The 24375-nt window shown below is 31.7% G+C and overlaps 1 protein-coding gene across 5 annotated transcripts in view; it reads left to right on the top strand.

Moving 5' to 3' along the window:
- The first annotated feature begins 2383 nt into the window (after window positions 1-2383).
- Window positions 2384-24375, top strand: part of LOC134685254 (uncharacterized) — a 67058-nt gene continuing 45066 nt past the window's right edge. Inside the window, exons 1-4 of one of the 5 annotated variants that reach the window (XM_063544821.1) lie at window positions 2384-3081; window positions 14073-14102; window positions 14710-14754; window positions 15644-15664. In XM_063544821.1, the coding sequence (XP_063400891.1) occupies window positions 2827-3081; window positions 14073-14102; window positions 14710-14754; window positions 15644-15664 (351 nt within the window). In that variant the 5' untranslated portion in view covers window positions 2384-2826. Of the gene's footprint in view, window positions 3082-14072; window positions 14103-14709; window positions 14755-15643; window positions 15665-18539; window positions 18855-24375 lie in introns of those variants that run through there. The other 4 variants (XM_063544832.1, XM_063544840.1, XM_063544844.1 and 1 more) reach the window with 4 other exon arrangements.

Below are 24375 nucleotides of genomic sequence, written 5' to 3'. Positions count from 1 at the left end.
CACTGGGTCGATGCCTCTGCTGGTGGACGTTTCGTCCCCGAGGGTATCACGAGCCCAGAAGTCAGCACTTCGGTGTTGACATGAATATCAATTATGTGGTCATTTTTATAAATTTCCTGCTTACAAATCTTTGAATTTTTCGAAAAACTAAGGATTTTGTTATCCCAGGCATATATTACATTAGATGAGTCTTATGTAGACGAAACGCGCGTCTGGCGTACTTAATTATAAACATAGTACCTTTGATAACTATATACACCACTTGGTCGATGCCACTGCTGGTGGACGTTTCGTCCCCGATGATTTTCTTATCCCAGGCATAGATTACCTTTGCCGTATTTGGCACAACTTATTTGGAATTTTGGATCCTCAATGCGTTTCAAATTTTTATTTGTTTGAGTTATAACTATTTTGATATGAGCGTCACTGATGATTCTTGTGTAGACGAAACGCGCATCTGGCGTACTAAATTATTATCCTGGTACCTTTGGTAACTATTCTAACTTTTTAAAGTCTACTCCTCTAAAACTACTGAACCAATTCCAACCAAATTTAAGCGGAATGATCCTTAGAGTATCTAGAACAAAGTTTGTTTCTTTATTTCTTTTTCTTCAAAAACATGGTTATTTGCAACAGACTCATCAATGTTGATGTTAGCATCTTCAGGTCAACTTCAGTTAATCATCTTTTGAAAACCTAACAAACTTTTTTTTAAACTTGCTTTTGAAGAAATTATGACAAAAACTGCATTTTCAAACAATTATTAAAAGAGGGACGAAAGATACCAAATGGACAGTCAAACTCGTAAATCTAAAACAAACTGACAACGCCATGGCTAAAAATGAAAAAGACAAACAGAAAAACAAAAGTACATATGACACAACATAGAAAACTAAAGAATAAACAACACGAACCCCACCAAAAACTAGGGGTGATCTCAGGTGCTCCAGAAGGGTAAGCAAATCCTGCTCCACATGCGGCACCCGTCGTGTTGCTTATGTGATTACAAATTCGGTAAATAGTCTAATTCGGAAGGTCAAATTCATGAAAGGGAAGGGGATTGTAGTTACGACGTAAGGAACATATCCGTAATCATTTGTGAAACGGTTATTCCATAACGGTCAACCAACTCGTGATGGCGTCCGTAAAATTTACGAAGGGATGATTTCAACTTCACCATTTGGAACTCTTGGTTTAATAGCTTCCTTGTGAGCAGTAACCCTCTATCAAGAAAATCATGATAGGAAATGCAAGCACGGGAATATCGTATCAATTGGGAGATATATACCCCGTATGCAGGTGCTGCTGGAATGTTGCTACTTAGAAATTGGAAAGCTGAAATCATCTCTTTTGTCGTAAAGTTTTGATTCAACCGACCCTCATTGTCAATTTCTAGATGTAAGTCAAGATATGAAAACGACTTAACTGTATATGTAGTATCCTTTATCTCCAATTCGATGGGATAGATGCCCTCCACATAGTCACCAAATTTTAAATTGTTTCGAAAGAACGTCATCTATATAGCGGAAAGTAGAGTTAAAGGATATTGCTAACTTCTTATCTTTCTTCCTTAGAAGTTCCTGCATGAAGTCGGCCTCATAATAATAAAGAAACAAGTCAGCAAGTAGAGGGGCACAGTTTGTTCCCATTGGGATGCCGACAGTCTGTTGAAAAACACGTCCTCCGAACGTAACAAATATGTTGTCAATCAAGAAATCAAGCATCTTGATAATATACATTACACTAAAAAAAAACTACAATGAAATTAAACACTTCAACTCTTAAACGAAAGATAAATGCACAAAATCAAGGTGAGCGATTCGGGCTCTTGAGAGCTTCTTGTTTTTAATTATAGGTAGAGAGGCTGGAAGTCAGACTTGAGCATGTCTGTATTTACCAAGGTTAGCATGTCTGTATTTACTAAGCTTCTATTTCAAATGGATAACGATTATGTCTTCGCGAAAGGTGAAAGTATTCAATTTTCTTTATAAGACAAATAAAAATCCAGTCCAGTGTTCGCTTGTCAACAAACAAAAGTAAAAGAAGGACAAAAATAAATATTTTGTTATATGAAACTAAAGATCAATTTAAAAATGAATCATTAATTCTTTTATCTAAACTAATCCATGCAATTACAAGGACATTTTATTGGCACCATTGAAGCAAATCTTTCAAAATAATCTAACCCTTTATGAACTGTTTATGTGTATAAGTGTCAATGGATATACCAGTATTACTTTTTTTTATTTTGAATATCAGCTTATACTTAACCCCAATTTAAACGATTACGCTAAAAGTAAACTATTTAAATTGTAATTATGTTTATAAATATTAAACATTTTACCTCTAACAGTGTATTTTATTGTTGTTACAGTTGAAACAGTTGAATTTTATCTGAAATCGTAACTAATTAGCTAAGTCGCACGTAATAGTAACACTAACAATATAGCATTATTTGCACTCGACTCTGGTATTGTACAAGCAATGGCCCGAGACTGTCATTTGTGTATATAGGATTTTAACCGTTAGTTCTTCAATTCAAACACATTATTTAAATATTCAGCTCTTTCACACATTCAAATATATAAACAAAACACCGATAGATATGAGATTGAGGAACACGATGAATTCTGGATATAACGATTCATGCATTTATGCTTACCATAGAAACGGCGCCATTGTTCTCTAATGTGTAAAGTTTCACTCTTCATAAAAATAAAACAAACATTTGATTTTTGAAGATATGCAGTGGATTTAATTATATAATTAAATATATGCCGAACATAAATTAAACCGTGGGGAATATATTAACAAACAGTCGTTAGCATGAGCGGAGTAGTGAGAGATCTTTACCGTTACCATCATTGGCCAGACAGGAAAGATTACTGGACTCGTTCAGTGAGAAATGATGCTTTCCAAATGTCTCCTAGAAGAGGGGGCGATGAAGATTTACATGGAATATTTGGACGGACAGGGGAATATGTTGGATATGATAATAAGATTAATTACAAAAATAGGGAGCTTATACGATATCATCACTGGCCTCTCAGACGAAATTGGCAAAACAGATTTGAAAGCAAGGTATAGTTTTAATATTACTTATTTTGCATTAGAACGGGCTACTCTTATAAAGGTTGATATTGATGGTCTGTTAAAGGCACAATGTCGAGATATTACTATCCTTCGTTATTCCTAACATGTATTAAAATATTTTGTTTTCGAAGGTTACTTATATATTGGAGGACGTGTAGTTAATCTTGTATGGCTAGTTGAAGCTTGTTATCTGTAAGCCTTAACTGCTTTTAATTGGAGAGAAAATTATAGTTTCCAAATTAAATTTTCACTGAAACCGTCGTATTTGCTGTCAATGTAAACGACTTTATAATTATAGTTCGCAGTTACGTATTGCTTTATAGCACAGTTATTTTTTATTTGACAAATGACATTCATCATTTTTTTTTTTAAATATTATTAAAATATTGATTATGTCTTTAACTTCCATAATATCTTAATTGTTATAATTTTACACAACGATATTTTAATATTACTTTAAAGCCTAACATCTTAATTGGCTTTACTTCTAAATCGCATAGTTAGAATAGTTAAGACTTTCAGTTATTAATAATAACTTAAAGTGCAGATATACAGATGTTTATATGGACGAGAAATGAAATGGTAAAAATAAATTGTTCTATACATTGTACCGTATAATTTCGGTCCATTTGAAATATATTGATCTACATTGAAATTTCCCTTACAAGTGACAAAATAAATATTGAATAGGTGGATAATTTACACTTGTTTAAATATTATTCAACTTATTTGATACATTTAAAAGACATTTATCCTATATTATACGAGAATTGCAAATACTAAAGTTTAAATCAACATAATTGATAAATCATCAATTTCATGTATAGTCTGAAATGTTGAATAGGGAAAGATTTGTTACGTGCCAAAATATTAAGCTCAGTAGACAAAGTTTACCTTTGAACCAAATTGGTGATCATACTCGACTGCAACCATCGAAGAATACTAATCGTATATTAAACATATAAAATTGACTGTGTCCTTAGTTGTAATAACAGATATATTGGTCGTAAAATGTGTTAAGGTAAAATACATTTTTCTGACGTTCAGGGGCAATTGCCTACTTGCATACTCAGATACCATTATTCAACAAATCAACAGGGTAGACTTCAAAAAGTAACATTAAGGTTTTTCCCTCCTATTTCATTAAAGAAATTTTTACTTGCAACATGTCGTGTATGAAAATCACACAAGCACTCTTTGAAATCTTTTAACGCACTTACATTTCAAATAAGGATGACTTAATATGACTTCACTTTTCAGACGGGCTTCGTATCTTTACATATCGCACATTAGAGACATGTATTGTCGAAAAGCTCATCTGGTGCAAGAAAATTTTATTCAGACGGACAATCTTCTACTTATTAAGTTTTGATAAGTAAGATATCTGAAGTATAGTAGTTGTCGTTTGTTTATGTAATTTATACGTGTTTCTCGTTACTCATTTTTTTTATATAGATTAGACCATTGGTTTTCCAGTTTGAATGGTTTTACACTAGTAATTTTTGGGCCCTTTATAGCTTGTTGTTCGGTGTGAGCTAAGGCTTCGTGTTGAAGACCGTACATTGACCTATAGTGGTTTACCTTTTTTTTAAATTGTTATTTGGATGGAGAGTTGTCTCATTGGCACTCACACCACATCTTCCTATATCTATTAATTGGGAAATTTCATAAAAGTAGTTATATTTTTGTTTCCCTGATAGCCAATGTGTTAGAAGACATCTCGCATGTTTTACCTCGGTTGACCAACATTGCAGAACCTAGATATTAGATCTACGTTTTTTTCAAGTCATTACTCTGCATAAAATATTTGCATCTAGACAGAAATCAATAAAATGAAATAGTCTATGTGTTACCGCTAAATTGTTTACAAATGCCTTGTACTCAAGACTAATCATCAAATCTCCTTGGTTGCTAATATTTGTGCGTACATTTTAGATCAAAACGGGTTTTGGCACAATTTTTGTTTTACCTCACACACTATGTTACTGTGTCATTATGAAATGAACTTGTTGATTGAAACGCCGAATGGGGATTTAAGGTTAATGCTGATGTGTATTTAAGTGCTTTTAAAAAAAGCTCACCCTCATACTTTTCAAACCTATCATAATTTTTCATGATTGAAAAAATGGACAGATGAAATGGTATAAATTTTCCAGGACAAGCAATTGCGACTGAGAGGTGTTATTTGGGGACAGCTTAGAAAATAGTGTCCTTGGCACACCTCTAGTTTTTGGTGGGGTTCATGTTTTACTTTTCTATGTTGTATTAGTTTGTTTGTCTTTTTCATTTTAGCCATGGCGTTGTCAGTTTGTTTTCGATTTATGAGTTTGACTGTCCCTCTGGTATCTTTCGTCCCTCTTTTATCTTTAATAGGTCACACTGTCAGCATAGGCCAATGGCCAAATGCTCACAAAACATAATCAGTCAGTTATTTATATACCATTATATACAGACATTCTTTTGAATCGTTTGTCGTCTAGTTGGTTACTGCTTATACTTGACACGCGAGACCCTATTTTTACATACCAACGACAGGTACATCTGAAAATCACATTTAGCTATTTTAATGACTATCATCCCGACTTATGATGCAACCAACCTATGGAGAACTGAACCGATCGTTACTTTTAAAAAGACAGTATCCTAAGTACATTTTATTAATCAATATACAATTAGTCCTATTAACCGTACTGAAAAATACATCGACAAACTCTAGAAAGCATATATTTTATTCAGCTTTTTACTTGTTTAATGGCAAACAGGGATCATATAGTTGATAAAACAAAATGATTGCGTTTAAGTGCATTAAACCAAGAAATAAATGCTTATACAAAAAACAATAAACGCTTGAGAAGTCAGTAATACTAACTTACATGCATATGATGCTACCTGAGAAAATTTACAACAACTCGTGTGAATAATTCATGAAAAGGTTCGAAAGGATTCGTAAACTAAATACACCTGGAGTTAATGTGCATTTAATTGATCATTAGCCATTTAGATTAAGTTACGTATTCATTCTTGTAAATAATTTAACAAAAATATATTGTATTGTATTTTATGTAGACGTCTTAAACACTTTAGAATCAAATATCAGGGAGAAGTCTTTTCAGTTAGCCTCATTTTGAAACATTATTCATATGCAGAAAGTAAAAAATATGTTGAATAATAAATAATTCAGAATTTCATCAAAAGTGTTATTCCAAATGCAAAAATATATAATTGAAACTTAACACTCCTAACAGAAAATGAGGTTGCAGTTTTATCTACTTAGTATTCAAACACAAACAGTAGCAGTCATGAGTCGAAATCGATTCGAAGACCTTTGCACTTTTGTTCTGTGCTTAATCAGATTACTTTTCTACTGTCAATACACACCTGACTCCTATAAAGAAATTACTATATTGTCGAGGAAAAATGAACTTTATAACATTTTATCTCGTTTAGTTGATGTTTTACAAATGTATTTTTTCATCTGTGGAGGCTTCAGATGGTACTCGAGGTTTCACTTGAGGAATTTGAAAATGCATTACGTCGTTGACAGTTGCGGAACACCAACCGGTAGCAATAACCAACATTGGGCTAGGGATAAAAATCAGTTTAAACAAAATTCAGACATAACATTCTATCCGTTAAACTGATGAAGTCAATTATCCTAATCAAATATGCATCCATTATTTGTTCATTGAAAGTGTTTGAATAAAAAAAAAGTAGAATCACAAATACTGAACTTTGAGGGAAATTCAAAACGGAAAATCACTAATCTAACGACAAAATCAAAAGTCAAATACACCAAACGAATGGATAATAACTGTCATATTCCTGACTTTGTACAGGCATATTCTTGTGTAGAAAATGGTGGATTGAACCTGACTTTATAGCTAGATAAACTTCTCACTTATATGGCAGTCACCAATACATTTACGATCATATAAAAACAAGAAATTGTAGCTTGTACGGACATAGAACCAATTTTAGTCTCAGAATGCTATACGAGATTGAAGCTTGTTTGAACCGTACAGCTGCAGTTGTGCATTTTTTTTTGGAGGGGGTAACACCTTCTTAAACACAACTGTAAAGAGACTTGTTTTTTTAACAATTCAATTATATAACTTAAAAGTTAATTAAGCTTTTTACTTGCTACCCATTATTTTCTACCAAACGGTCATCGTAAGTAATCAAAAAATTGAAAGGTAATTAATATAGGATAACATCAAAAGTGTTATTTATAAAATTAAGAATGGTCACCAACAGGTCTTCAATGTAGCGAGAAATTATTTGTCCGTTTCTGTGTGTGTAACATTTTAATGTTGTGTAGTTGTTCTCCTCTTGTATTTAATGCGTTTCCCTCAGTTTTAGTTTGTTACAACCATTTTGTTTTTTTGTCCATAGATTTATGAGTTTTGAACAACGGTATACCACTGTTGCCTTTATTTATCATTCATGAAAATATATATAGTTCGGAGGTGGTGTCGGTCGTTATTCTGTGGTTTACATGTTGTAATATACTATACATAATATTATTTATGCATTTCTCTGTTTTGAACGTTATTGCGTTTATTTGAGTTCATGTCACGTAATGTTGTCTTTTAAGAGGTATTACCATATAAGCAGTCGATTTGTCTACCAAAATACATCAGCTTCAACCTACCATTTTGTCTTAACAAGTGCTGTACCCAGTCTGAAATATTGCGGTTGTTATCAATAAGTCCGTTTATGTGTAAATTGGGGTTGAATTTTTGCAACAGCACAGTGTTTCTATTGTTCCGTTGTTTTCCTCTAATGTGTTTCCCTCGGTATTTATTTTTAACACCCGAATTTATGACTTTTCAACGGCGGTGTACTACTATTGCCTTTACCATATTTGTTGAATGGTTCTGCCTCAAAATAGAAAACAGTATCAACCGAATGTTGTCACCCGTCGAGGTCACACATTTCTACTGCTGTACATTATAATTTGGTTATTTGTATCATCATGGTAAAAACACAAACAAAATATATTTCTGTAATAGTTTGTTAAATAAAGTTGTACATGACATATAAGATGCAAGATCGGCACGTTTGTGGGGATTATAATAAATGTGCGAGAAAAACAAAAGAGCTCATGCAATATCTGTAAGAAACGTATTCAAACAAACACGGCATAACCTTTGTTATATTATTGAGCTATAAGTATTTTAATTGATTCTCCTTACATACTCAGTTTTTATGAAATTTTTCACATATTGCAGTTTTTAAAGTATGTCAGGAGCAATCTACTTCAAAATTCATATTGTTGTTTCGATCGTTGAAAGTACCATTCGAATAAAAATATTTAAACTAATTTCATTCCACAGTTAAAGGACTTCAAAACGGTTACCTCAAAGACATTTTTTAGCATTTAGCCCACTAGCTTGAGTTTGTATGGATCAATGTACCTCAAACTTTAAACTGTTGTAAGTGTTGGTATTGGTACAATAACATCTCCTTTTCAAAGAACATGGGTCAGTATGGGAACAATATGGCCTTGTATTTCAATTAAATCATTCAATGTTAAAAAGGCCACAAAATTTAATGGATCACTAAAATCTAAAAGCTAATTTAAACAAATATCTTCATAATGGTACATTACTGACTTGAAAGTCAGCACATGCCATCTGGTTTTATTTCGGACCGTAATTAAGGTGACAATTGTTTTTCGATGTTCAAATTATGTTATAGATGTGGAAGGGGCAAATTAAGGCAACATATAAAAACTGAGGGAATCGCACGAACTCGTAAACAAAAAAGCCAAGACCCTCATAAGGTACATTGTATATCAATAGGGTAAGCATTACATTCACCAGTCCTTTCTATTTAATAATTGTGTTCAATCAAGCAAACTCAATATGACAAGGAAGTTGTCCTAGTTGTTTTTAGGGTTCGTTCATAGATAATATTAATATGAAAATCATTAACATGTCAGTATTCTTTTTTCCGTACCGCAGTCCTATATTTTTCATAATAATAGTTTTTTTTCATAAATTATGTTATGTTAAAAGAATTAAAAAACAATAATTTCAATAAACGTAAACTACTTCTATTGAATTAATGTTGTAAACGTATTGTGTCATTTAACACAAATATATTTGTTAACAGGTAATTTTGTTACAGTTATTTTCATGCTTGATTTCACACAAACCAAAATATTACGGGTAATGTATGACTACTAACAAAACACTTTTAAAAACTAAAATAATACGAAATTTACAGCAATTTCAGGAATTAATGTATCTGTTCTAATTCTTAAAATTTATGAAGTTTCGAATCAGACAACAAAAACTTGTGGTCATTATAAAATAGTTTGAGGAATATTTCAAATTTGACCTTTTCCTTGAAATGGTAAAAAAAGCAAACCAAATATCTCTAGATTTTTTGTTAAGAAAACATAAAAATCAATCTTAAATAAAATACATTCATAAAACTTATGCAGATTCGATTGTTTTTACAGAATAATAATAGTACAACACCTGCCTCATCACAATTCTATGTGAAAGTTACTATTATCCCTTTTTTACTCAGGAAAAAATAATCTTAGCTGTATTTTGCAAAACCTTTAGGAATCTTTGGTCCTCAATGCTCTTCAACTTCGGACTTTAATTAGCCTTTTTAACATGTTTTCATTGGATCGTCACTGATGAGTTTTTTTGTAAGCGAAACGCTCGACTGATGCAATGAATATCAAATTTTAATCCTGGTATCTATGATGAGTTAATTTGACATACTTGAAAAAACTGACTTCAAATTTAAAGCTCTAAGTAAAATATTGGCAATGATAAGACAGTATAATAACAATAAATCAACAATTCCGCTGATTGTTATAGATCTAAAACTCTTTCAAAAGAATGGTATTTTTTCTAACATAAAATAATTTTATATATATACTATTTCAAAATGACAATTATATACAATAGTTACAGCCCTTGGATGGTGTAAACTTCCCCAAAAAAACGTGTATGGTGCAATGGTGTATGGTGTAAGGGGAATGGTGTGATTGTGTAACGTGTGATCGGGAATGATGGTGTACGACATTTCATTAGTTGAAAACGAAGTTCTTTTTATTTTGTTTTTTCAAATTGTAAACATAACCAATAATAATAATCTTAACATTGGAAATGTATTTGCATTGTGGGTAATTTCGGATCGTGTAGATATAATGGGTAATGGTGTAATGTGTAAGATGTATGGTGCAAAGGTGTAACGTGCATGGTGTAATGGTACAAGGTGTATGGTGTAATGGTGTATGGTGTTAGTGGGAAGTTTACACCATCCAAGGACTGTAAATGAATAAGTGCATACTAAATATATACTAAATCTAGTCCTGATATCTATGATGAGTTTATTTACATCTACATCAGCTATGTACGAATCATAAGTTTAGTATAATAATAAATTAACTGTTTACAAAACTTAGATTTGTGAAGTACTAAAACTTTTCTACCTCAGGAATAGATAACCTTAGCTGTATTTGGCAAAACTTTTAGGATATTTTGGTCCTGAATGATTTTCAAATTTGTACTTTATTTGGCTTTTTTATTTTTTGTTATTCGAGGTTCATTGATGAATCTTTTGTAGACGAAAAGCGCATCTGGCGCTAATACGAAAGTTTTATTCTGGTATCTATGATGGGTTTATGTGTCCCAATAACGGTTGACATAAATAAGGTTGAATAAAGGTTCTGGATCTGGATGAGAAGCTTTAAATAATAGTTACGTATCTCTCTAACCTGAAATACTGTGCTTGAATTTCAAGTCAGCTACATTTTGTTAAAGCTTCATAAAATAACATAGATTCATAGTTACATATAGTGTGACCTATAATCCTGGTACCTTTGATAACCTATTTACACCACTGGGTCGATGCCACTGTTGATGGACGTTTCGTCCCCGAGGGTATCACCAGCCCAGTAGTAAACATTTCTGTGTTGACATGATCAATAATGTGGTCATTTTTATAAATTTCCTGTTTACAAAACATTGAATTTTACGAAAAAACTAAGGATTTTCTTATCCCAGGTATAGATTACCTTAGCCCTTGACACAACTTTTTGGAATTTTGGATCCTCAATGCTCTTCAACTTTGTACTTGTTTGGCTTTATAAATATTTTGATTTGAGCGTCACTGATGAGTCTTATGCAGACGAAACGCGCGTGTGGCGTACTAAATTATAATCCCGGTACCTTTGATAACTAATAAACATATTCCTGTTATATCAGTAGTGCTAGTTAGAAATGTGTAAAAATAATTATACAAGCATTTTTTACCAACAAATGTAAAATGAAAATAAGAATGTTACCCCCAAAATATCAGTATTATCCTTAATTATACTATACACTTGTGTAGAAAGATCATCTCATTGAGTGTTGTTCACATTTTTCTCGTGCCGAGTACTGGTAAGATAATATTTTCAACAAACTCTAATGCCTTATTTATTTTTGTGAATTTATGATTTCAGGAAGAGACAACTCTTACTTTAAAATGTAGACTAATTCCATTCAGAGTTGTTCCTCTTTTTCTATATCTTAGATTATTCCTCAAATTTAAAACATGCTTAACCTTGACTAAAATTGTTTAAATTAAAACATGCTTAAATTTGATTACTTTTCTTAAATAGGATTAACATTGTTTAAATTAAAACATGCTTAAATTTAATTAACATCTTAATGAACACTTTAAATTTACCAAGTTTAAATTCATTTTTAAAGTTGATGGTACACAAACATTGGGATGTTTAAAGTAAGCTTCTCGCTTTTGTCAGAGGTTATACTTCACTTTGAATGTGGTCTGGGTTTGAATTTTTTGATATTGTTAATCGATCTTGTAGCATTTCTTGTTAACTTTTACAATGGCGTTACCTTTAATTTCGATAAGTGCCAAATTAATATTTAATTGTACATTATCTCAATATTTATAAAATTCGTGTCAAACTGTATTTGATTATTCCCAAATGAATCACATGAGAGTTGGTGTTGCAATACAATAATTATTCAAATGCATTTTTTCATTCATTTGAATTCTTATCGATTCGTGTCTGCTATTGTAACACATTAGCACTTTACGATTGTAGATAACCTTAGTCGTAATTTTGCACATATTTTGGGAACTTTGGGTCATCAGTGCTCTTCAACTGTAGACTTGTTTGGCTATTTAACTATTTTGATCTGAGCGTCACTGATGAGTCTTATGTAGACAAATCTTGCGTCTGGCCTTGGCGTATCAATTGTTAAGCCTGGTAACTTTAATAACACCACTTGGTCGATGCCATACTAGTGGACGTTTCGTCCCTGGGAATATCACCAGCCCGGTAGTCAGCACATTGGTGTTGACATGAATATTATTATGTGTTTATTGTCATTTTTGTAAACTAACTGTTTGCAAAAGGATGAATTATTTGAAATACCAAGGTTTGATTTTTTCCCAGGCATAGATTACCTTAGCCGTATTTGGCGCAACGTTTTGAAATTTTAAGTCCTTAATGGTTTTTTAACTGTATGCTTATTTGGCTTTTGAACTATTTTTAACTGAGCGTCACTGCTGATTAGTCTGATGTAGACGAAAAGCGAGTCTTGCGTATCAAATCATAAGCCTGGTACCTTTGATAACTATTTACGCGTATCATCCTAACCTTTTACCACATGTTTGATTGTTTCAACAACCAGCCATCAATTACCCAAGTGGTGAAAAACACCTGATATTATTCATTGGATATGTAAAAGGAAGCTCCTTTTTAAATTTTTTTTTTTTAGGGATTTTGAAATTCACAGTTATGAGACTAAAATCTTCAAATTAAGGGCAGTTTTATACGCTTTCACGATTTACAAATTTTCAGCATCAACTTATTGTACGTCCATTACAATATTGTGGTGTTTTAAGTTTGAAACAGTTTTGATACGCATACGACTGTCGTTTCATGCGCTTCTACAAAATAGTTTATTACACATGAGGGAACGCCTATTTTTTTTAATTATATGAATGGATTTCTATCTTGTGCTATTTTTATTTTATTTTTTAACTTTTCTGTTTTTACCTCTCTAGTTGGCCATAGATGCGCTTTCCATATGTGCGAGAATGTCAGCTAGCTTATGTTGAAATATTTTGTAGTATGTCAAATTCATATAACGTTTTCCATGTCTTAGATTGTATTTTATTCCTGTAATTGTCTATTCTTGTTTAATTATTTCGTACTGTATTATTAACAGGGTCATCAAATCCCTACAACTTCATACTAATATTACTTGTTGTCCTGTATTATCCGTAAGGGAGAGGTCATTTATAGATTATTCTGTGCCCCAAATGTTTGGTTTGAAGGTTATTCAATCTAATTAAAATATAGATCTCCGATTTCGTTATACTACGTTACTGCATATGGTCATATGTAGTAACGTAGTATAACGAAATCGGAGATCTATATTTTAATTAGATTGATGGTTATTTGCAGTTGAAACATTAGATGCCAGTCTTCAGTAAAAGTGAAATGCAGCATACAACCAGACTGTTAGACTGTCTAACAAATATGTTATGTTATACATACCAGGCATAATGAAACTTCCTTCGTCCAACAAATATATTTTTTTTCTGTATTTTTCAGAATTAAATATAATATATAGAAAACCAGACAAAAATTATAGTGGGCAGACAATGTTTTGACTTTCATCGATGTAAAGGTCTATGGTGTTGCCATCTGGGATATTTTAAAACTTTTTGATCCATAAAAAAGATCCCAGGCAAAAACTTAAGGAACAGAGCAGACAGAAATAGGAAATCCCCTTACATAATCCCTTCAAAGTGACACAAGGTCTCACCAAAGTGGTTTAGTCGATCTTTTGTGTGTGTGTGTGTGTGCTGTATAAAAATGTAGTTCAATCTCTTTTTGAATGTGAATAGTTGTTGTACTACTGCCGTTTCTAGGTTAGAATGTCATAAAATTAAAACTGTATGTACATATTTCATTTTTTTTCTAGGAAATCCCAACAGCGATGAAACCATCACAGGTAATTTGAATAATACCATTATTTGTATACAATACTGTTCGTTTAAAATTTATTTTGCCCCTTCGTTGTTTCTGTGTGTGTGTGTGTGTGTGTGTCGGTCTATTTGTAAGTAAATGAAACGAAACTGATATATGATGTCCAAAGTCCAATAGTGGCTGATAGTTGAGACAAAATAATTGAGATGATTTTTTTTTAGGTAAAATTGAGAATTGTAGTATACAAAAATTATATGGGGATGAAAAGTCCTACAAATAATTGATAAAGCTAGGGATATATTAAAATGCACCTTTTTCGAAATTATGCATTGCTGAATGTTACAGTTGTTCAAATTCGTCATTCTTTCTGTTTAATTACAAAATATCAACTTCCATATGCTTGATTGTGTGTTGTTTTGTTGTTGAAATACTGATCATATTACATCAAATGCAGTTTTAATCAAATATTTAAACAAATATTGCTATAATTCGAAATCAATACAAAAAGTCAAATAGGTATCCATTGTAATTGCATCCTCAAGATTTTAGATCTTCATAATTCTATATTTCCTGTTGTCATTGAACATAAAAATGCACGATTTCTATTTATTTCTAATTCTCTGAATTAACAGAGGTCTTTGAGCCCAATGTTAGAAAGAAAGAAGCAAAAGGCATCTGTAAGTTAACCTGGTTAACAAGTGTAGAATGCACACTAATCGCACTTGCATGTGTAATGATGTCTAAATGCACCATAATTTCACTGGTTTACAACTTGAAATGTTTAATCTTGCATGATGCAAATAGTTTAAATCTTTATGCATTGTATTCTGTAGTGTGTAAATGTATTTTGTATTCAAAGGAAATCTTAAGTAGAAAGTATAGCTAAATGAGCCTGTCAGATTGTATAATGTTTACTGCTGACGAACATGCTACAACTATTGTATTAAATCATGTCAGTAAATAAGGCAATGTTTACCAAGAAGGCAATGTTTACTCCGATCTAAAATCATACTACTGCACTGGTATTTTCAGATAATATGCGATGTCACCATCAAACTTAATATTCTAACTCGAGACGTTCTTACTAAATGTATAAACTATATAAAAAAAACCAACAACAGTTCTTATATTCTTTATTCATAATCTATTATTGGCATTTTCAGATTAAGGTTTACATATACTATCTATTTCATTTGACACCTCTAATTCTAATCTGCATACTTTAGTTATTCTATGTGAGAGATATTGAAAATAAATAATGCTGTGGACGTTAATGGGACATTTTAATGTATATATAATTAAAATCAAATGGATCTCTGATTGATTTTTACTTGTATCTACATTGTTACTAGGGAGTTCAACAATTTTATTGAAAATCGTTTTTAAGATTATTAATATATTAAATATAATAATAAATTGAAAGTATATTTTTTAATTTTGAAATGATTAACCTTTAAGACTACAACCTTTATGGAATGTGAATGAGTTTTTTTTGTTGTGAAATAATTGCTAAATGTTGAAAATACCTTTTAAAAAGTAAAATCAGTTTGTACGTTTTAAATTTAGATTTTGCAGATAAGGCCAAAAGTAAGTATTTCTCATGTTTGTATAATAAGTGCTAGTCTTTGGCTATGCAGGTAGCAAATATATTATAATCATACCACTATTTGGAAAACGTGTTCTGTCCAGCACTCTATCTTCGTTCTCACAACATCTTAAAAAGTAAAAGGACTGAAAGTTTGTAGTCAGCATTGAAAGCTTTACTCACTTTTATGACATGATGAAGGTAGCGTCTTTAGTAGTTGATTATTCTTAAACCAAAAAGTGGATTTCAAATATTACTTCGATTATGCAAACCTTGTATTGTGCCGTCTGCGTTTTGTATTGAATCCTCACAGTCGCCCTACACATGTTATAGCTATATGCATCATAAAATGCTAGATTTCATTAGAGCTTTTCAATTCTTTGGACGAAAAATCATTTGATTTTCATTGCCTAATATAATAATTTTATACTAAAAAAATATATAGGAAAATGTGAAGACAAATAAGAACCCATGTTTCTTTTGATTTGAGTAGATTATATATATGTAGCTATTATATAACAGTATACAGAACAATTACTCTGTGTTTAAGCTTTTTGGGGATTCGGAATGCCATGGAAAACTTAAATTGTTATCTGGCATGTGTAAAGTCTAGCAGGGCGTTTTGAAAGCTTATCTTGTTTTTTTTCTGCTGAAAATTCAAACTTCCTCTTCGGTTTATATGGAGTGTACCGTATATAATATGAAAATTGTGAAGGTCAAAATGTTTCAATGTTGGAAATTAGATATTACCCTGTGTTCTTTTCATATTTCTGACCGAAATTTTATTAGGAGTTGAAGGAACTCATGCTGTATGTGTAAAGCAAATACAGTAACAATAGAAACAATGCCAAACTCCTCTGTTGTTTATTTATTGTGTTATTGAATTTATTCAGCTAAACATATTGTTTGATTTAGAATTATTTGCAAGTAGATAACGGTCCATTCAATTTCGTTTTTATTGATATAATATTAAATACTTTGTATCGATAATGAACTTTACAAATACATTTAAAGTTTTTTTTCGTCACCCAAAAGATACTATATATTAAAAGCTAAGTAAACATTAAAGTGTGTCCAGTGAAATGAAGAGCCATAGTTCATGCTTCCTATCTAGTATCACATTTGTTTGTATTGATCTTATTGAAATGGTACCTAGTGGTAGCTTAGCACAGATAACTTGCACGTTTGACAAGTGCACACAATTCAATGGAGTTAAAGTAGCATTTACAGTATCAATTTTACTGAAACTGATGCTCATTTTGACAGTGAATGTCTCTTTAGTGATGTTCGGGTCAAAATATTTGAAACTCAAACTTTATATTTTATAATCCATCTGAGGCATTGAAACTACAAAACAAAAAACATTTAAAAATTCCATTTCCGTATAGAAAAACTATTCAATAGATGAAATGTTTTGCTGTTGACTATCTCTCTTATATCTATATATAAACCTATTAAAACTATTGCAATAACCTTTTATTGAAAGTAATTAAAAACTTAATCAAATATCGAGATTAATAAGATGCTTTCAATAGTGTCGAAAGTTATTTTCAATTGTTACTACATATTTTCATTTTTAACTTTGTTAGTGATTTATTCTTTGAAAATAGAAAAGAGACTGGTCTACAAATTAAGATAATATAATTATTTTTGTTTGTATCACCCCTGTTTTATTTGGAACGACTAAACACATTTACCACAACTGTATACTTTCAAACGTAATGTCCCTGCACCAAGTTTGTTCTCTCAGGATGCTTGCAGTGAAGTTTAGACCAGCATGGCAGGATTTGAGAGTGTGTTCTTTCAGAAAAATATACGATCTCGTATTTGAAATAAGGAATCGGCTTATATATTAAGTGCATTTGGTGACAACAATAGACTCTTACGAACACTGCATTGCGTTCTTTCGTATGAACAAGTATGTGCAGTTTTACATTTCGGCTTTAGCAAAGAGTTTAAAAAGCACTACAAATAAACACTGTAAAAATAATATGATGATGTATGATTCCAAATGAGACAACTATCCACCAGAGACCAAATGACATAGAAGTTTACAACTATATGTCACTATACGGGCTTCAACAATGAGTTATACCCAGACCACATATTCAGTTTTAAAGGTACTGTAAAGTAATTCCAACAGGATAACCCAACGCCAGATTTATTTACAAAACAATGCATAGGGACATATACATACAGATTTCGGTGGCATAAAACAAGTTTTCTAGCGCCAAACACAGAATATGGCGGCATAAAACAAGTATGCTAGCGCCAAACCACCCACTTAACTTGGGACAGTGGTAAAACACTGCAACAGAAGAACAAACTACAAAAAGCTGTTGAAAAGCACATAAAATAGGAGAAACAAATAACCTTGTTTCTATGCACTATACTATTGCCATCGGTCATGTCACTTTTCTAGGACTGAATTAATATTTACAGGAATATTGTACGAATGATTTTGTTTAAATTATATATTTCCTTTTGAATGCATGGCTTGTATAATTACAAATTTTGTTCGTTTATCAATATAGTTTCACTAAAAAGGCATATCCTTTTAAAGTATACTTTTTTATTCAGTTGATATGGTATTGTAAATAGTAAAACGTTTATTGTGATTTTTACAATTTATAAAGAATCGGGGAGTCTAGAATATGTATATAGAGTTTTAATAGCTAGTATATCCATATAATTAATAAATTAATAAATGTACCCAATAAAAAAGATCCAGAAAGTATTCGTCCTTTTATTTGAGAATTAACGTAAGACCTTATTTCCTTATCAATATAATTTCAGGGTTTAAACCTCTACTTGTATTGATTAAATATTAACCCACTGAAAGAATTATTGGGACATTTGAATGCGAAACTCCGGCTTCTGTTAAACATGTAAAGCTATGTGTTATTTGGTAAACATTTGCGTTTGTCGTGGCTGATTGAACGCGCATTCATTTAGTGGTTTAAATTCATTCAGATGCAAATTTTTATTTTTACCTTTGAAATCTTATATTGAATCGAAATATATTTCAAATTTCAAGTTGGTTACCGGACAATTAATGCATTTACGTATTTGTTTATCTAGTGCAAGTGATTTTTTTTCGGGGAAAAGGTATCTAAGGAATATGTACTAAAAATATTTTAGTGAAATTATTTGGATACTAAAACTGAAAACATGCCGAGAAAAGGACGGCGGGTATGTATCTTGTAACTCTTCTTTAAATATCCATTCAGATTTAATCTTTTAACTTTTTAAAAAACAGAACAGATTATATTACTAAGTTCGCATGTTTGTAACAATGTGATCTACTTAGCATGGATAGATCTAACAAGTTAATCTTGCTACTATACAAAACATTTAATTTGTCGAGATGTCATACGGATCCTGCGTTATTTCATAATTATATGAGGGTATCTGGAATATATCTAACATTTCTTGTGTTATAAATGGTACGATTTGAAATGATATCCAATAGATGATATATTGAGTCACAAGCGGAACCAAAGTGCAGTTATAACCCATACAAAAACTCTGGCACAATTATGTCAGTAACAAAATATGTGCTTAGTTAATATACATATGTAACCAAATTTATTATAAAAAAATACGTACACGTTTTTTTGTCTTCTAAAGTCTCAAAACGTTTGTGAAACGATACCATATGCTACGACTATGTTGTCTCTTATATATATCAGACGGAAAAAAAATTGAGGGGTAGGAATAATTGACATTTTGATCCAGGTCATTGTTGAATTGGTTGGTTTCTACGACGACTCATTTCATATGGAATGTAATGATAGCACATGTATGATATATAAGGTTGTGAGTAATACATTGAAAAGTATTTCAGTATCTTAGTTCTTTCTACAACCGATACTTGACATTCTGCCGGTTTATATGGTTGAACTGATGTCGAAATGTAACTTTTTTTTACTGTTATTTTGTTGTTTTATACTTGGACTTCTAAGATATCTGTGAAAATTCTCTTTACCATTTTTTTTTTATAAGTATGACAACTACCGAATACGACTTAAAACAGGATTTTCTACTTGTCATAAGATTCACATCGATGTTATTTTTTCTGTTGAGTGTTTCGTAGAAGGTGGTGTGTCTTTCAAGCGTCTGTGTTGTTTGTCCATCGACTTATTATTTCGAGTCCCTAGTTATTTCTTGACTTTTTTTACTGGTACAAGGCTTGAAGACTAAATTAAATACTCATTGCGTATAGTATGTATACCATGTGTTTAAATCTGGGAAACTGTTTTCTTAAGATTGCCACTTCGAAGCTTGTTAGTTACAAATTGATTGACGATATTAACATTTATAAAACTATTATCTACTTTCAAATTCTATATAATAGCTTAAAGTTTAAATATTGAATAGGAATAAAGTTCGAAATTAAGTCACTTGATAAATAACCCCCGTTTGTGATAATATATGGCATATGCTTTGAAAAGTTCTATAATCTAGAGTATGTAGGGATCGCTGTTCCCCAACCATTCCGTCGTCAAGTAATCCGACAAACACTACAGGCACAGTTACACAGATTTACTTTCCCTATCACATAACTATTGATAGATATTCTTGTTCGTTTACATTTGACAAAACTTATCAAATACAACCATTCATACTCCAAATTTGGGTTTTTATCAATAATCAGTGATCTGGTTAACATCGTAATAATTCAATGCACAGGGGGTAAAGGGGCTCAATATTTCGTATTCATGCGTATACATGGTCGTTATCTGCAGTCGTTGGACATTTTAAATTCTCTTTTTGTATTCAATTGTTGTAATTTAGATCAGTTACATTTATCATAATGAAAAAAACTGAAGATGTATTATGTCCCCCATAGTTTACCGTTCTAGTGCCTCTTGGTTAGACCTGTTAGCCAGAAAACATTATTCACCTTTAAAAATTCGTTATAGTAAAAAAATATAATCTTACATTTATAAAATCATAAGATGAATATATTTATATCTTTCGTGCTATATTCATATTTTGCACTTCATTTGGTCTTAACTTTCTCCAAGTCTTTGAACCAAGCCACATTACATGACTGATATGAAATGGATGATTTATTACAATAACATTAAACGCTATTGACAGATTGTCGATTTCCATACTTTTAAAGTATATGTACCAATATTTGAATATTTTATTGACATAAATGTAAATTTCAATTTTACTATCGACAGTCCTTTGAAATATATAGTTGGCATGTTGCTTTTATCAATAATCACAACCCCTTTTTGCGTGAGGCTTCAACTTCAAGCAGAGTTTTTTTTCTCTCAGTTATTTACATTTCCAAATCGCTATTTGATGAATTACATACGATTATTTAAAATAAAAAAGTACAGCCGTGTGGATTTTTTGTTGTTGCCATGACATTTGACTCCTTGGAAACTTTGTAATTGGGGTTCAAGTTCAAAAACATTCATCGCGATCTTTCATTTAAATACATTGTCTTTAATCTTTGAGAATAAAAAGAGTTTTTACACCGAGTTAACTTTTTTTTAATTTTATTTTAAATTCTCCCTCGCCCTGCTCGTCCGAATTTAAAGCATTTAATCTCTAATTCAATAGGCTATAAACAAGACAAACACAGATATAGGATTAGTTGCTCGCAGTAACATCTTATTTTCTCTTGCGACACAATATTTTATTTTACTTAATTGTACATATTTCTTCAATCGAAACATTATATAAACACATGACATATAACATTCTTCCTCTTTCGCATCGTTTCTTTTCCCCCGGCTAATGCCTCCAACGCCTGTACGTACAATAAACATAGCAGCAACTGCACATATACCTATGTGACCAACTTCAATCCGACGTAACTGCGAACACCTTCGATACTTATACATTTAAATCCCAAACTTTATATAGTACCTTCAAACCCCACCCATAAAAACCGCCAAAACTTTCCTCGTGCCTCCTGCACCTAACATCAAACTTATAAATAGTACATACTGTTACAAAACCAGTATCCGACCTAGTTATACTAGTTCCCATCTGTAAATATTAACTACACATAGCAAACGGGAAAAACCCTATTTCAAACGAAATAAAATACATTTATCTCTGCTCATTTATGTATTGATTTTCAAATGATCTTCTGTTTTTGATAACTAATTTATAGAGATATGATAGATACATTAATACAGTCTAATCAATACCATGAATTAAAACCAATTTCGAAAGCAGTGTAGAAAATAATTTTAATTACTGAAAGAAGATATTCTATATAAAATGCTCAATATTTAAATATATGAACGATGTGTTTTACTCGCAAAGATCATTGACAGCATCCAAATAGTAAGTCGTATGTGACCTTTGTTAATTGTTGCTTTTGTTCAGATAATCAGTCTCGTTATTACTTCAAATAGCTTAATGAACATTATTGAACGAGATTCTTTAACGAGATTCCGATTCCACTTGAACATTTCGATCTTTTTAGTATTTCTTGCGATCAAATTTCACTTATGGAAATCAATTCCTGTATACCGGGTATGGTACACCATTTGGCATCCTTATTTCTATATATAGACTGCATAGTCGTAATTGTACAACGTAGATTTACGACAAGACAAATGTGGACCCCCCCCCCCCCCCTTTCCCGCACTCTTCTCTGAAGTAACTGTATTATAACAAAGCCAATGTAGGACTTTCTTTGAGATATTATTGTGTCTGCATGGAAGACACAATTGATGCCCCTGCAGATGCAAAAATAACTATAACATTTAACTGCTTATACCCCCAAAATGACAAAATATTAATAAAAATCAAAACCCTGACCACATCCACACATTCAATATAGTTACGTACAAACAGCCAGATAAGTGAACACTTCCTAGCATTCAAACTAAAGGAGGAGTTATCTGGAACAGCTCATCTTTATACTCCAAAAAATGACAAAGTTCAAGTATCTCCCAAAAGAGCAAATATTGATAAAAATCAAAACCCTGACTACATGTAAACTTTTAATTATATATGTACAAACAGCCAGCAAAGTGAAAACATCCTAGGTTTCAAACTGTAGGAGCATTTATGCGGAATAACTACATACCCATAATGGGACGGACGGAAAGGGGTAAAACAATATGCCCCAACTTAAAGTTGCGCGGCATGATAAACTAGATAAAACTAACAAAAAATATATCTCATCAAGAACAAATGATTTGATCGTTCCAATTGCCTTCCTCTCTGCAATGGTCTTACAATGAAGCCGTTTAGAAGTAGCATAAGGGGTCGTTTGTTTGTACCATTCTGTACGACTGAACGGTTGAAACTTGCATTATATCATTAGAAATCGTTTGAATCTTATTTTAGTTTTAAGGTCAAGGTGGAACCATGACATATGAAAACAGTAGAGTTCCAATATTTACACGCTTTTACTAATCATTATAATTTTTATGCTTGCCTTTGGTGAGAACTTGCACCTTACTTAATTTCATATCAAACGGTCAATGATCAAGGCAGTTGGATAACAACAAAGTAATATCACTATATGAAATTGTCGGGAGAATATCTACTTTGCAATGCCCTTGGTGTTTTTGAAATTCTTCCGAATTAAGAGGTCGTGGATAGCTAGAACTTACTCAAACTACGTGTTTTTACCAGATTGAATCTATCGCTTTTTGTTGTTGTTGCATAGATATACGTTTAGGGTTTAAAAAAGAGAATTACTTGAAGTGATGTCTCCTACCAAGGGGTCGTGATGATTGGTCATATTACAAGCTTTAATTTTCAAATATCGTTACCGTAACTAAGAGCTGGGCAGAGACCGACACAATAGATACGTCTTTTCGTTGTCATCAATTTAACAATTAAATTAAAAATAAAAACTGGAAATATGACAGGTGACATAAATATATTCAGTTAGAATTGTTAAAAGTAGACCAAATATTAATCCATCAGAATGCACAGGACACGTTCCGTTAATACATCAAATCACTCGGTATTTAAAAAAAATAGAACGAGGAGCCAATTAACGATGATAGTTTAATATCTTAAGTTTACTATTGAAAATTCAAAAACACGAAAGAAAAGAAAAAAAAACGAAAGTGTTTAGACGTTCACAACGTGGCAAGTTCGGAAAGCGTAACATAAGATCGAGCATAAGAGTTAACATTGTAATTAAAATGCAGTCGCCTTTTATTTCCTGTCCGTCAACAGAGATAAGGAGATCAACTGTGTGGGATGCATAAATACGCAGCCACGTAAGAAGTGAATGGTAACGTTTAAATATGTTTTCTACGATTGGAAATAGTGGTTTTGACTTGATGTAAAAAAAAACATTGACAAAACTGTCACAAGGAACAATTTTACATTCTACCTCTAAGTCGACTCACTGCCGAAGCAGGTACATCGCTGAGTTTGTTTAACATCTCGTTCTGACCATGTATGGTACTCATGGCATCTCAAAGTGATCATAGTTAATCGACTTTCCTCAGTTATAATATTTATATAGAATACCTTAAGATTGTATCATGTTGGTGTCAAGTGTATGTGAAACCAGATTTATGATGGAAAGGAGTAAAGAAACCTATTGGAACTTGATCTAATGTTGTATATGTTAATGTTTAACTTATATACTATAAAACAGAAGATGTGGTATAATTGCAAATGAGACAACTGTCCACAAGAGACTAAATGACACATAAATTAACCACTATAGGTCACCGTATACGGCCTTCAACAATGAGCTAAA

Source organism: Mytilus trossulus, chromosome 1 (assembly GCF_036588685.1).
Source record: "Mytilus trossulus isolate FHL-02 chromosome 1, PNRI_Mtr1.1.1.hap1, whole genome shotgun sequence".
NCBI classification, from domain to species: Eukaryota; Metazoa; Mollusca; class Bivalvia; order Mytilida; family Mytilidae; genus Mytilus; species Mytilus trossulus.
The sequence above is the reverse complement of the archived record's forward strand: the minus strand, read 5'-3'. Positions and strand labels throughout refer to the sequence as shown.